General features: G+C 35.5%; 1 protein-coding gene across 1 annotated transcript; it reads right to left on the bottom strand.

The window, feature by feature from the left end:
* Window positions 1-311: 311 nt before the first annotated feature.
* LOC121422810 (THUMP domain-containing protein 1-like) lies at window positions 312-14953 on the bottom strand. The gene is made up of 6 exons (XM_041618015.1): window positions 14871-14953; window positions 6469-6572; window positions 5980-6109; window positions 4591-4739; window positions 3826-4053; window positions 312-3174 (listed from the first exon to the last, which is right to left on the bottom strand). Exons 2-6 carry the CDS (start codon window positions 6562-6564, stop codon window positions 2734-2736), a joined length of 1044 nt encoding a protein of 347 aa, XP_041473949.1. The 5' UTR covers window positions 6565-6572; window positions 14871-14953; the 3' UTR covers window positions 312-2733.
* Between the last annotated feature and the right edge of the window lie 1041 nt (window positions 14954-15994).

Raw genomic sequence — 15994 nt, forward strand, 5'->3', positions numbered from 1 at the left:
CCCTTTTCATTAACCTCTCCTTACTCTTTTTCCCATTCCATTTTCTTTCCCCTCTCCCATTCCTTTTTATTCCTTTTCCCTTTCCTTTCTTTTTCTTATGTTTCTCCCCCTTTTTTTCCTTCCTTCTCCTTCTCTCTCCCTTTTTTTTTTGGGGGGGGAGAGGGGTGCAGGCCCCTTTTGGCCCCTCAATGGATCAGCGCCTGCCCTAATCCTCACTCTAACCCCGAATCCCAAATGCATGTAAGATGCACTGTTTTGCACTAAGAATTTACACAAAAATAAATCAAACTTACAGCATTGATATACTAAAATCATGAAAGTATGATTTATTAATCAAAATGTTATCCATATTTTCTTCAATGTATTCAAGATTCGATTAACACTTCAAACATCTTCTGATAAATATTAGTTGGCCTAACATTACTACCGGTACTTTTCCACAGGTCTGACAGCAACTTTTCTTTTTATGATGCACACTGATTCATGGATCTAAGCAGTGGCGGACCGCAACCTGGAGGAGACAAAGCATTGAAGGGGCACAGCATTGTTAACCAGCAATACAGTGCCTTTCCAATCATTGTCTTCTCCAGGTCATGGTCCGCCACTGGATCTAAGCACACACAGCCTAAATTAATGCGCTTACTTTGATCATACAACATGCTCACCAGTGCTACAAACCGAGGGAGAAAGCACTAGCGTGCAATGTGAAGGTGGTTCACAAACCATGAGACTTTCCTGATTTCGTGATTAATGAAATATGCAAGATCATCCTCATGAACTCAAGTGTGTTACCCAATTAACAAAATAGATGCAGAAATAAAGAAATAAGAGTAAAATTTGATCAGGGTTCCCACAGAAATTTGAAAACAGAATTCCATGACTTTTCCATGACTAAATTGCTGGTTTTCACGACTTGCTTTTTAGCACGGTTTCCAAAATCAGACACAGCAGAGTATGATAATTAAGTATGAGAGAACTTTGCGAGACACGACAAAATGGAAAGCTGCCATAGCCATGAGGTAAATGCAATTCTATGACTTCACAAATTTTCCTAATTCCCTGACTTTCCAGGACCAAAATTTTTCCAGGATTTTCCATGACCGTGGGAACCCTGTTGATCTTTTGACCCTTAGACAACCTTCGGTCCTATCATCAACAACACACATGGTATTACCAAATGATTATTTGAACCAAGTGTGATAAAAATTGATACAGAAATAAAGAAATAAGAGTAAGTCAAACAAAAACTTCCAAAAAGAATGGCCATGACCTCATACCATTTGACCTTCTGACCTCTAGATGACCTTTGATCCCATTATCCTCATGGACACAATGATGTGGTATTACCAAAGGATCATATGTACCAAGTATGAACTTAATTGATGCAGAAATATGACCAAGTTAAAAACATTTTTATAACAGACCAACAGGAAAGTGATCACTAGGTCCTGCTGAACTTTGTACAGGTGAGAAAGAACATGATTACTGTAAAAGGGAAAAATAAAATATGCATACAGCATAAAATGTATCAAATACTGAACCTTTTAACCACTCAAATGATAAGATGAGTTGTATAACTGCAATCAACCTTGATTTTAACATTTTCTCATGAAATGTTTGCTTCAACTACATTCTTAAACCTTTGAACGTCATGAATCAAAATTTCAAGAATCTCTTGCCTAATAAATATACCCCCTCCCCCCCAGAATTGTTGAGCCACTCCATTCCTAGTACTGACAGGGTTAATATGAAGCTTATACATGTACATATAATTCGGAAAAGGTCTAGGTTTTCACACATACTTGGATCTTTCCAAGTCTTATCATAGGATAGAACGTTCAACAATTTCGGTACCATTTTCTAAAACAACTTTTCTCACTAAAGGGCTCACATTTAACATGTATTGTATATAGACGATTTTTTATTGTGAATAACAGTTACTTCTTTATTTGACCACTGAGGTAATTGAGGGAATTCTAAATACAGGTATATAAGGGAAAGGACTTCTTAAAAAGTATTTACCAGCAGCCAAAGCACATGCACAATTGGTGTCATGTTCAAATTTCTTTTTGGAGCTAAATTTTGCATGCCCTGGGACATATTTCACAAAGATTGACTTAGAGTCTCACATGCTGACATGTATTATGATATGCAACAAGCAATCTTTTTTTATAGATACGCTGTAGTACGCATCCTCATTGCACAATCTGACAAATACGGTCAAGCCTTTTATTATACCATATGCAAATAGGCATTTAAATGCGACTAAGTCCTACTTAAATCTTTGTGAAACACCCCCAGGACTTCAAAAACTGAGCATTAGGGGCTAAAAGGCTTCCATGACGAAAAAAAAAAACTTTCAACATTGAAAACTTAGATGCCACAGGAATAACAAATCACTTTTAAAATCTCTCTTATTCAATATGGCTGATTTTGATTTATTCCCAACTTTGAAGTGATTAAGTCACTTCAAAGTTGGGAATAAATCAAAATCAGCGATATTTTGAAATTTCCATTAGGCTCTGTACAGAGACCATCCAATTCAAGTAGGCAATGTGTTAACATGATGACTAATGCTATGAAGTGCTTGCAGCATCCCTGCTCTTTGCATCATTAGTCACTCACACTGGATGAAGAACTGCCCTGGTTACCATCACTTAACCCTGATGGCATAAGACCATCCTGATATACATCATGTAACTTTGATGGCATAAAGACTGTCCTGGTAAAACATCAGGTAACCGAGGGCATTTCATCGTTTACATCAGGTAGCTTTGATTGCATAGTATCATCCTGGTTGACATCATGTGAGTTTATCAGAGTTGTTGTGGTTTCTTGTCTTTCATCCTCTAAAGAAGACTCTCCTGAAGACACAACTTCTTCCATCCCTTCTCCAACTTTTAACTTCTTGGTATCCTCCTCTCCCACTTCATCCTCTGCGATCATCTTTCTCTTCCTTTCTCCTGACATCACAATATCATCACTACTAGCAACAAGATGTAGATTGTACTTCTTAAATCGGTTATAATCCTTGAGAATGGATAGACAACACATGCCTCCCATGACATCTACCATCACAATATGATCAGGTGAATTGAAGTCAACTTTGTGAATATGAGAGCTTCCTTGAGTTACTAGAGGGGCCAATAACTGGACGATTGGCTCTTTCTTGATCTAGGGAGGAACAAAAATGAGAAGAAAAAAAGTCAACTTCTACTAGAAAGAGTCAACGTCTACTAGAAAGATGCATAACCCTATTAAGTCCTTGATTACGTTTTGATATTGATAGCACAACATGGTCAAATTTCAGTGATCCTATGTGACATTTGTCCTTGATCATGTGACTTGAAACTCCTGCAAGATGACAAGTGATACTTGATTACCCATATGTTCAAGTTTTATGAACTACATCCATATATTTCCTTAGTTATGATGACATATCAAAAACTTGACCACAGCTATAAAGATTTCAATGTTGATGCCGCCGCCGTCAGAAAAGTAGCGTCTATAGCCCCACTCTGCTATGCAGAAGACAAAAATAATTTAACAAGGAATTCATTGAAATTCCTTGCATACTCTTATTATCTACACATTTTTCTTCATTTCATAAATAAAATCAATTCATGGACTCTTTCTCACAATTAAGTTACCAATGACATATAAGTGTGGTCTCTTAAATTAGCCTCATGGGTTTAACTGGATCAAATAAAATGCTATGAAAGCACCGGTACCGCCAACTGAGTAATGAAAAAACAGGTCAGTATTTGTTAACTACTAACCATACCCATCAAACGTGGAAGATTATGATATGATAAACATAATTACCTTATTGTTATTTCTTGCTTTAAACATGATACAGAATGAAGAATCTATTGCATCTGAAGCAAGAAAGACAGGGAAAATCATTTCTTGTGCAGTCTTCTCAATCTTGTCCTCAAAGGCTTTACAGGTGTGTGAAACTGGAAGCATTCTCTGTATATTCCTTGTCTTCTTTGTTTTAGTTTTATCCAGGTCAGTTAATATATGCATCACAAGGGTATGTGGATCTACACCCTGAAAAAAAATTCAAACCATCTGATTTTAATAATCATCATATTTTATCTCTATTAATGCTACTCTGTATTACATGAAAGTGCTAGAACCGACTCAGAACTCCTTATACCCAAATGCTGGCTTTCCACGAACAAGCATTCCCTGCTCCATGGAATTGCAGTTTATCACAATTCAGTATCAGTGATATACAGTGTTATCTGTGATATTGGCAATAATAGACTCACTTTGAAATCAAATATCGACCATTACTACATCACATGCAAGCAGCTGGCAACATCAGGTTAAATACATTCTATTAATTTCCACTTTTTATTACTGATTATGATGGTGACAAATATTTTTCTCAGTAAAGATGTAACGGATGATATACTTAATGCACAGGTAGATGTAGCAGTATGGTAATACTACTAATCCAGGTTTTAAATCCAATTAGGCCCCAACTACGGGGGTTGTTAGATTCACCTCCCACTAACAGAAATCACCCTCATCCCCCCCCCCCCGGGCACTACTAAACGGAAATTAGATTATGATACCCACCGTTGTTTGGATAAAGATAACATTCTTTGTTCCTGTACGTGCTGATCTAAACCGTTTCACTTTACTTTGATGTTGTACTTTTAATGCATTCACTTCTTTGTCAAGTAGATCCGAGATATCTTCTTCTTCTTCGTCACTCTCATTTTCACCTGACAGGTAATACAGTAGGAGGAGGAAATTAAAAGAATGCATATATCATATCATATTTTACCCTGTTACAAAAAATATCATTGAAATGCTGTTCCATGCATTGTTTATTTGGTCACGCAAATACAGCCACAAAAAGCTTTCACTTGTTGCCTGGGCTGGTTGCCTGTACAGGAAAGTAACATCTTTAAGGAAGTAAGGTTTCCATGACAAAGAAGATGTGTGGTGGGTTTCACAGTACATCACATATCTTTCTTGGGCAATTGTTTGTCCTTAAATCAAATTAAAGGGGAAGCTCACCTTGACAATAAGTTGGCTTTTATATAACAGAAAAATTAGAGAAAAAATTTTTTTAAATCTGATGAAAATCTGTGAGATTAGTTACATATCTATTTTGTTAAATTCATAATAGCAAAGGCTTACAGAGGAGCTGCTCATCTGTTATGTCATTTAATCACATTCAATTTTAAAAATTCACAACTCTTCATCGAACCTTAATTTTTTTTATTTATCTATCTGTTTTTATTAAAAAAACAACTTATTGTCAGTTGAACTTCACCTTTAACCCTAATAAGTCTTGGGCGTAAAAATAGCCAAATATTTTTAGGGTTAAAAACTAGGTCAGGGATTCAAAAATCATAATCACTGCTCCAGCTACAGGTAGGCCTACTCAATCTGCAAACTATTAATAAGATCCTCTAAGCTTTAGACACCAAGCAAACATTCATACATAAATATGATTATTTTTCTAAGCAGTTTTATGATTGAGACATTTAATAGCTTTAATCCTCCATCTTTCTTTGTCTATTTTCATATTAAGCGCAAATAATAATTATGCATCCATGACAAATTTTTTCCTGGTTAAATTGGGTGATCACAACTTTTGATTAATATAATGATGATGATGATAATAATGGTATATTTTCCCAGGGTAGCCACTCCAGTTCCAAAAACTGCTCTCCCAGTGGGCCCTGCTATTATCATTACCCCAGCTTCAGCTTGGCTACCGATAGGCACTCAAGTATTCAGGGAATTATTTCCTACCAGGTACCCATTTACCTCACCTGGGTTGAGTGCAGCACAATGTGGGTAAATTTCTTGAAGGAAAACAAACACGTCAAGGCTAGGAATCGAACCCACCTCCATCAGATTAAAAGACGAGTCATAACTAGACCACGACTTCCCCATAAATCATGGATATCAGAAGAGGGGGGGGGGGGGGGTACGTAAAGAGGGTCTTACCATCTATGGTCTCCTGTTTATCATCAGGACAAGTCTCTGGTCCATAGAGCTGATCAGCATATTCATTCAAAAGATTGTAAGCCTCTTTCACACACTTAGATTCATTTCCTGAACAAGTTATTAAGATTCCCTGGATAGAAAAACAAATAAATCATTTGTTGAATATAGCGAATGTCTCTTTATGTGTTTTGAGAGGATTTGGATGTTATCACCTCAGCTCTAGTTCAAAACAGAAATCACATTGATGACTGACATATCTGAAAACCAATTGGAACTATTAATGAACCGATCTCGGCTTCCTCCTCTTCAATAGTTAAGATTGATCTGAATTCGAAACTGCATCTTATCTTCCTTCATATAATTCATTCATCTATTCCAGTCCAAGCACATCAAACAATCAGTAACAGATACGATCACTCAGGACTTTCAATCTAATCATATATTTCTCCTCTTCAATAATCCTAACTTGATAATAAGGGGATGATGTACCTTCATACCAGATTGAAGCATACGATCTTGTTTCCGATAGCTTGCTGCACTCTTTCTATAGTAAGACTTTTTCTTTCCTTGACTCATTTTCCCCATGATTCTTGCTGCAAAGGAAATACAAAATTAAGATGAGTTTGATAATTCAATATGAAAACGAAGGGAAATAGATTACGTACAATGAAAATCAGTCCAGGATACTTGTTTTTTAGAACAGTACAGGACTAATACATTAAAAAAATGAATTACAGATAACAAGTCACAAGACAAGAAAATTTACAGCGATCAGATCTAAAAGAATCAATACCGGTACATTGGCGCATGGCGATTGCAGGAACATTGAAATAGTAAATTAAGCTCTCCATTACAATTTTCAAATACAGAATTGAAAAAAAAGGGGGGATTTGTAGCACAATATTTCCATAGTGACATTATTACAATTAACCATCTGCCACCCTCTATAAGCATCTTGTAGCTTAGCTACTAACAAAGATAGCAAGATGGCTACGTAAACATCGGCAAATTTTTCTTTTACCCGTATTCTCAAAATTTATTTCTTTTTTTTTTAAAGAAGAATATTTATTTCAAAATGAACTGGAAATTCTATGTATGTTGGAAATGAAGTTCTATCCCATTTACATGATTTAGGGCGAGATCTTTTACTTTCCTTTACTTTTATCCAACGATGCCTGTTCATCGGTCCAAGGGAATAAACAGAATGCTCCACACTATCAGTTTCAAGTAGTTGTACATGGCAAGTAGTTACATGTGGCAAGTAGTTACATGTGGCAAGATATAAAATCCATTACTCAAAGTTGTAAACAAAAGCAATATCCTTCCCATGATTATAAAAACTATTCTTCAAGCAATTTACAGAAAGTGCTGAAACCTCATTTTCTGGTAGACTGTTCCAAGAACTAATTTTGTTTAGCTTTTTAACAGTGACAGGTCATTCTGAAGTTGCTGACAAGACCCAGGTAGATCCGAGCGGGCATAAAGCTTTGTATCATCCGCAAATGAATAGACAGGGCCAACCACACTACCCTGAGGAATATCACTTGAGACTTCACACCACTTCGACTCCTGACCATGAACATAAACACGTTGCCCTCGCCGAAGATGAAAGGCCTTTATCCACGCATGGACATGTCCTCTAATACCGTAAGCCTCTAGCTTTGTCAGTAATCTTTAATGTGGCACAGTATCAAAAGCCTTTATAAAATCCATGTAGATGGCATCAATTGTGCCGCCATCATCTAATACTCGACTCCTTTCATCAATGACTTCCAACAGATGTGTGGCAAATGACTTACCCACAACAAATCCATGTTGATGAGGAGAAAGAAGTGCATTTCTATAGAAACGTTCCATGAAAACTTTCCTTATCAGAGATTCAAGTACCTATACAGACAATACATGTACATGTCAAACTAACTGGCCTATAATTCTTACTATGACTTTTACTCCCCTTCTTATAAATGGGGCTAACATTTGCATCTAATGGTAATTCACCTCTCTCAAGCTTATCTGGAATATCATAGCTAATGGAACTGAAAGCACGTCAGCCAACTCGTGAAGTAAACGAGGATGTAACTTATAAGGGCCAGGAGACTTGCTTGGGTTGAGCTTCCGTAGGAGCTCTGAAACGTCACTCGATGTGATTTCAAGATTTTCTAAAGCAGAATCCTCGACCACAGGCAAGGATTCCAAATCTTCCTGAGTGAACACAGAAACAAAAAAATTCTGTAAAACTTCTGCCTTCTCTTTGTCCGAAGTTGTCATGTTACCATCTGGTTTGACTAGATTTGAAACAGTTTGCCTGGTGGATGTCTTAGACTTCACGTATGTCCAATAAAGTTTAGAGTTGCATTTAACTCCTAAGGCAATGCTCCTTTCAAATTCTTTAACTGCATTCCTACATGTACATGCAAATTTTGCTTGATTACTGCAATACTCTATATCAGGGGTTCTCAAACTACGGCCTGCGGGCCGGATCCATCCCGCGAGTCTTCTCAATCCAGCCCACAAGACTCTGCTGGGTTTTTTTTCAATCACTTTTAAGTTACAATATGAAACATAGCTCAATATGATTACATTGTGTATCCATGTACCGTAAACCTAACAGTAATAAAAGTAATGGCAGTCAAATTAATTTGACTTTTAAACAAAGTTTAGTGGAATCTTTTCTTGTCTGTTCGATCTACTTTCCTATTAGATGACTAGCGCTGTTCTCACTATGTTTGGATCTAATTATACAGGTGCGAAAGTATATTTTCCACATTTTAAATTGTTTTAAAACTTTTTTTTCCAATGAACGATGACATTCTTTGTAAATCAATCAAACTATACACTTAATACATACAATTTAAGCTCTTGATGTTTTAAAATACATTTTTGGAGTAAGAGATAACTACAATTTTTGTTACTGAATTTCCAATAGAAAAGTTCATATTTTCCCCCAAATTACTAAATCATTGAAATCAAATGGAAAAAAGTAAGTTGACATTTTGTAAGATAATTCCTCATACATTTTCAATCTAGGGGGGTGAGAAGAATTTGCACAATGTAAGAAAATTACATAATCTTTAGACTATTGGCCGGATCCATCCCGCGAGTCTTCTCAATCCAGCCCACAAGACTCTGCTGGGTTTTTTTCAATCACTTTTAAGTTACAATATGAAACATAGCTCAATATGATTACATTGTGTATCCATGTACCGTAAACCTAACAGTAATAAAAGTAATGGCAGTCAAATTAATTTGACTTTTAAACAAAGTTTAGTGGAATCTTTTCTTGTCTGTTCAATCTACTTTCCTATTAGATGACTAGCGCTGTTCTCACTATGTTTGGATCTAATTATACAGGTGCGAAAGTATATTTTCCACATTTTAAATTGTTTTAAAACTTTTTTTTCCAATGAACGATGACATTCTTTGTAAATCAATCAAACTATACACTTAATACATACAATTTAAGCTCTTGATGTTTTAAAATACATTTTTGGAGTAAGAGATAACTACAATTTTTGTTACTGAATTTCCAATAGAAAAGTTCATATTTTCCCCCAAATTACTAGATCATTGAAATCAAATGGAAAAAAGTAAGTTGACATTTTGTAAGATAATTCCTCATACATTTTCAATCTAGGGGGGTGAGAAGAATTTGCACAATGTAAGAAAATTACATAATCTTTAGACTATTGGCCGGATCCATCCCGCGAGTCTTCTCAATCCAGCCCACAAGACTGCTGGGTTTTTTTTCAATCACTTTTAAGTTACAATATGAAACATAGCTCAATATGATTACATTGTGTATCCATGTACCGTAAACCTAACAGTAATAAAAGTAATGGCAGTCAAATTAATTTGACTTTTAAACAAAGTTTAGTGGAATCTTTTCTTGTCTGTTCGATCTACTTTCCTATTAGATGACTAGCGCTGTTCTCACTATGTTTGGATCTAATTATACAGGTGCGAAAGTATATTTTCCACATTTTAAATTGTTTTAAAACTTTTTTTTCCAATGAACGATGACATTCTTTGTAAATCAATCAAACTATACACTTAATACATACAATTTAAGCTCTTGATGTTTTAAAATTCATTTTTGGAGTAAGAGATAACTACAATTTTTGTTACTGAATTTCCAATAGAAAAGTTCATATTTTCCCCCAAATTACTAAATCATTGAAATCAAATGGAAAAAAGTAAGTTGACATTTTGTAAGATAATTCCTCATACATTTTCAATCTAGGGGGTGAGAAGAATTTGCACAATGTAAGAAAATTACATAATCTTTAGACTATTGGCTTTCAAAACTTAATTTTGTTTAATCAACATGATTTTAGTCAAATATATCAATTTTAGTGCATGAAATACAAGTTTGAGTTTAAGTCTATAAAAGCCCTTGAACTGCTTATTTCTTTATTGAGGAATTTTGATCTAAATATTTAACTTTTTAAAAAATGTTCAATTTTTGAAAAATATTTTAAAATACTAAATAGGTTCATTATTGCGGATTGAAATAATCGCTAGAGGGTATTCATTTGTCTCGCAATCTACTATGGTCAACAAGGAAATTCGTGATCACTCTCGCAAAAAGTGTTCACTGGCTTTCTAGGAAATTCGTGATCACTCTCGCAAAAAAGTGTTCACTAGCTTACAAGTTCACGAGCTTTCGAGTGCCGCTGCAACTCTTAATCAAGTGACACGGATTGTCCGATATCGTACTCTATTTATACTAACCTCCAAGACCGTACGCACAAACGCGAGAACAATAGGTGGGCACTGATCCGTTGTGTGATTGGTCAGGAGTTATGCAAATAAGCCGGGGGTATATGCAAATATGCCGTGGAAGCCGGGGGTATATGCAAATACGCCCACGGGAAACTAGCGAGCCCGCCAATTTTGGTCTCATTTGCATATTGCCGACCCACGGCGTATTTGCATATACCCCCGGCTTATTTGCATAACTCCTGACCAATCACACAACGGATCAGTGCCCACCTATTGTTCTCGCGTTTGTGCGTACGGTCTTGGAGGTTAGTATAAATAGAGTACGATATCGGACAATCCGTGTCACTTGATAAAGAGTTGCAGCGGCACTCGAAAGCTCGTGAACTTGTAAGCTAGTGAACACTTTTTGCGAGAGTGATCACGAATTTCCTAGAAAGCCAGTGAACACTTTTTGCGAGAGTGATCACGAATTTCCTTGTTGACCATAGTAGATTGCGAGACAAATGAATACCCTCTAGCGAATATTTTAAAAGTTTAACTTTTTAAAAATATTTTTTATGTACAGTTTTTATGCCCTGCAGTCGAAGTCCGGAGGGGGCATTAAGCATTGCCTCTGTCCGTCTGTACGTCCCCCACTTGCTTTTGGTGTGTAGGTAGATGACACCAAAATACAAGCTCAGTTTGAATTTGGAGTCTGCAGGTAAAATATCAAAGGTCACAGCACATATATGAGAGTTGGTTCAAATGTCTAAATTTGTTCATTATTCTCATGCATATTGGTTTCTGCTCGATATTACGTTCAATCATACTGAATGATTTTCTGATCGTGTTAAGCAGGGGCGTGTCCGTTGGACACGTCAAATTTCTAGTTTAGTTAGATTTTTTTTTCTTTAATGGAAATTATTGGCAATAATTTTCCAATCATGTTCATATATTGATAAAGGTACTAAATGTTGGCAAAAAAAAAATCGCATTGATTAAATCACTCTATTCGCATACCCATGCATGCTTCCCCAAAATGGTCTTGAACAATATGGCGTGGCCCTGACATGCTTATGGATTTATCATAGATTTTTTTAGGGGGTATTATGGTCCCCTGGGACTTTTAGGGTTAAAGGTCAACTCCACCCCAGAAAAGAAAAATTAAAACAAGCATAACGCTGAAAATTTCATCGAAAGCAGATATGAAATGTTAGTTGTATGACATTTTAAAATGTTTTGCTTATTTTTCACAAAACAGTAATAACATTTCAGTGATATGCAAATGAGAGAGTTGTTGATGTCCCTCACTCACTACTTCTTTTGTTTTTTATTGTTTGAATATTCCAAGAATCAGTGGAATATTTTCCCAAACTCTTAGAATATTTCTGGTATTTTCTGAGCCATCCAATTATAATATAATTATGCTGTTTGGCCTGCGACCGATCGCATGCTATGTTTTGAAATTGGCCATGAATAATAGGTGTGAGGAATTTGATACTGGCCCAAAATCACCAATTATGATAAGCAGTATAGTGAGTGATTGTATTACCGACCGGCCTTGTATTACCGAACGCGCACATCATACTCGTCAGAAAATAATTTCATACGCTCAAAACATTGCAACATCCTTCCAAAGGGAACTTGAATAGAAAAATGACGAAAAATGGTCAAAACACATTTTGAAAGTCTGAATATTCTAAAAATAATAAAATATGGTCAAAAAAGCTCATCAGTGATGTTGTTTTCTCAACTTTTCCCATAGAAAACACACGTTCGGTAATACAATACCTTTTTCAAGTGACCAAAATATTTCACATGCGAAGAGGGGTCCGATTGGAAGCTTATATCGTAAAAAAAAAAGAATTTCGACAAAATTTTTACATATTTATATTTTGTAGGTAATTGTGAATTCATGGTGAAAGTTTTGTGAAATTTATGAGAATAATTTGTTTGATATGATTAAATTCATGAAAAGTGTTCAGTAATACGATCCACTACCATACTGGAGGATGGACACAGAGTGAAATAAACCTTAAGGGTGAAGAGTAAGAAATTAAGCTATTTTCTTTCTTGTTATATTTTTTTCTTTACTTTTTACAATAAACCAATTTTTGATCCCACCTGACACTGCACTCGGAATATCCGATCGAGTTCACCATCTCAAAGTTCGGGTAGGTGAAGTGTAGTGACTTGTGTAGCGGTAGTGAAGTGGAGCCTGCACAAACTTCGCCCAAGGCAAGCCCGAGGTACCGGTAGTAATGAACCCTTGGCTTGGGCTTGGCTGTACTGTCAGTCACTTGTTCACTGCTACCATATGGCCTGTGGAGAATCTACAGGTAGGACTATGGTATGCCAATGCTGTATAGAGCACACACTTTAAAAAATCATTAAAATATCACTTTTGTGACCAAAATTACTAATTTCCATATAGTTTTAATTTATTTATCATTAGTAATGTGGGAATAATTTTTGTATTCACCAGAGCGCTCAAAAACTTGAATTTGGGGCATATTTTTGTGTACGCCCTCTATTGGTGGAAAGTAATATGGCAAGAAAATTTTCATTTTTTGATCTCTATTTTTAATTAAGAAAAAATGATATAAAGAATCAAATTTAAATAAGAGCCAAGCGGTATGAATTAACAGGTCTAAGAAACTGTCTGTCAGTGTAAAAAAATTAAGCATTTGCCCCAAAGAAAAAGAGAAAATAAGCCAAACATTGCCACCTTTATTTTGTCACACATGGAGATATTATAACTGAGAACAAGGTTATATCCACTCATTCAATGAACAAGGTTATAATATAACCTTGTTCTCAGTTATATCTCCATGTGTGGCAAAATAAGGGTGGCAATGTTTGGCTTATTTTCTCTTTTTCTTTGGGGCAAATGCTTGATTTTTTTTACACTGACTGTTTCCATTACACCTATTATTCATACAACTTGGCTCTTATTTAAATTTGATTCTTTAAATCATTTTTTTCTTAATTAAAAATAGAGATCAAAAAATGAAAATTTTCTTGCCATATTACTTTCCACCAATAGAGGGCGTACACAAAAATATGCCCCAAATTCAAGTTTTTGAGCGCTCTGGTGAATACAAAAATTATTCCCAAGTTACTAATGAAAAATGAATTGCAACTGTATGAAAATTAGTAATTTTGGTCACAAAAGTGACATTTTAATGATTTTTTAAAGTGTGTGCTCTGTACAACATTGGCATACCATAGTCCTACCTGTAGATTCACCACAGGCAGGGTGGTAGCAGTGAACAAGTGGTTATATCATAACCTTGTTCCACTCATTCAATGAACAAGGTTATAATCACTTGTTCACTGCTACCACCCTGCCTGTGGGGAATCTACAGGTAGGACTATGGTATGCCAATGTTGTACAGAGCACACACTTTAAAAAATCATTAAAATATCACTTTTGTGATCAAAATTTCTAATTTCCATACAGTTGCAATTTATTTTTCATTAGTAATTTGGGAATAATTTTTGTATTCACCAGAGTGCTCAAAAACTTGAATTTTGGGCATATTTTTTTGTACGCCCTCTATTGGTGGAAAGTAATATGGCAAGAAAATTTTCATTTTTTGATCTCTATTTTTAATTACGAAAAAAATAATTTAAAGAATCAAATATAAATACAAGTCAAGTTGTATGAATAATAGGTGTAATGGAAACTGTCAGTGTAAAAAAATCAAGCATTTGCCCCAAAGAAAAAGAGAAAATAAGCCAAACATTGCCACCCTTATTTTGCCACACATGGAGATATAAGTGAGAACAAGGTTATATCATAACCTTGTTCATTGGATGAGTGGTTATAATATGCTGTCAGTCTACATCCAACAACACTGCACTCGTACAATTTATATCAATTAATCAATTTTAATTACCAATAATTAATAAAAAACATTCAACATAAAAAAACACCAAAAAAAATCTCAAAGGAACATTTTATGACACGATTCTTTCGACTAAATGAAGATATGTTGTTGAATTGCATTGAGTCTGTCCCACGTATCCTTTTTCGTGTTAGTGTCTTTTGTTTGAAGTAACAACGTTAATTCACAAAAAGTCAACATGGTCGGCAATGCAACCAGACAAAGAAGTAGACAGGCCTAGGTAGATATGGTGACAGTTAAATTCCTCATGAAATAATTGTTTGCTGCAACTACTTTTACCTTTCACGTGTCGTGACGAACTGCACTGCACTGCCTCAGCTCAGCTCTGTTTGCTGTATGGTAAGCTGCATGAATGAACTGAAGTAAGCTGAAGTGAGTAAATTGACTGTGAGTGTGACCTCAAATGACAAACGAATAGACAATGCAAAAACATGGACCGGGTAAAAAAGTTCTCCGAAAGATGTGAAGAAATTTTCAAGGATATGACTTGGTCTAATTTACAAGAGGACTATGCTCTCTTCAAACAATGTGTTTCAAATTTGATCAATGAAACAAGCTAAAATAGGCAAAACATCACAAGTCTATCCCCTGGTGGACAAAAAGAATTCCATAAAAGCCCAAGCCCAAAAGACCCTCCGTCAAGCGGAACGTACTTACTGACACAATTTCTGCATCAAATTAAATCGCTTTGTGCCAGAATCGGTAGTATGGTCAATTATAAAACAGATGAATGGTATTCACATTAAAAGAGGAAATAAAATACCGATTATAATAGAAAAAGAAAAGGAAGTTATTACAGACCAAGAAAAGGCGGAAGCCTTTGGTGTTTTTTTCCAATCAATAAGTAAAAATAAAACCAGTCTAATTTTGAATCTAAACATAACTCAAAAACATGGAAATATTCTTAATGATCGAGCCATACAAATGAATTGGAAAAGGCTCTGAACTCCTGCAAAAATTCTGCTCCAGGAGAGGATAAAATCCCCTACGAAGTATGTAAAAAAAACTTCAATTTTCAACAAAAGAAACCATGTTAAAATAATAAACTCAATGTGGGACACTGGAAAGATCACCCACTGAACTGAAACACTCTATTTTCATCCCTATCCCGAAACAAAACAAAGACTTAAGTTTTCTGTCCTCATACAGACCCATTGCACTTACTTCGAGTTTGATGACAGACTTGACTGGTTCATAGAAAAATTTGATATATTGCCTATGCATTTGAGCGGATTCCGTAAAGGAAGAAGTACAACGGATAATATCATTAATCTAGAAAATGATATTCAAAAGAGCATCAATAATGGAGAATACACCCTTGCCTTCTTCTTAGATATTGAGAAAGCCTATGATAGGCTCAACATCGACTTTAAAAGTTTTGGTTTACAAACCGATTAAAAAAC

Source organism: Lytechinus variegatus, chromosome 10 (assembly GCF_018143015.1).
Source record: "Lytechinus variegatus isolate NC3 chromosome 10, Lvar_3.0, whole genome shotgun sequence".
In the NCBI taxonomy this organism is placed as follows: domain Eukaryota; kingdom Metazoa; phylum Echinodermata; class Echinoidea; order Temnopleuroida; family Toxopneustidae; genus Lytechinus; species Lytechinus variegatus.

What these genes read in the sequence shown, in the direction of transcription:
- LOC121422810 (XM_041618015.1), bottom strand. Translation starts at nt 6,564, where the DNA reads ATGGGGAAAATGAGTCAAGGAAAGAAAAAGTCTTACTATAGAAAGAGT. An exon ending in TTATCTTTATCCAAACAACG is followed by an intron (nt 4,054 to 4,590) that starts GTGGGTATCATA and finishes ATTTTTTTTCAG; the next exon opens with GGTGTAGATCCACATACCCT. An exon ending in AAGCAAGAAATAACAATAAG is followed by an intron (nt 3,175 to 3,825) that starts GTAATTATGTTT and finishes GTTCCTCCCTAG; the next exon opens with ATCAAGAAAGAGCCAATCGT.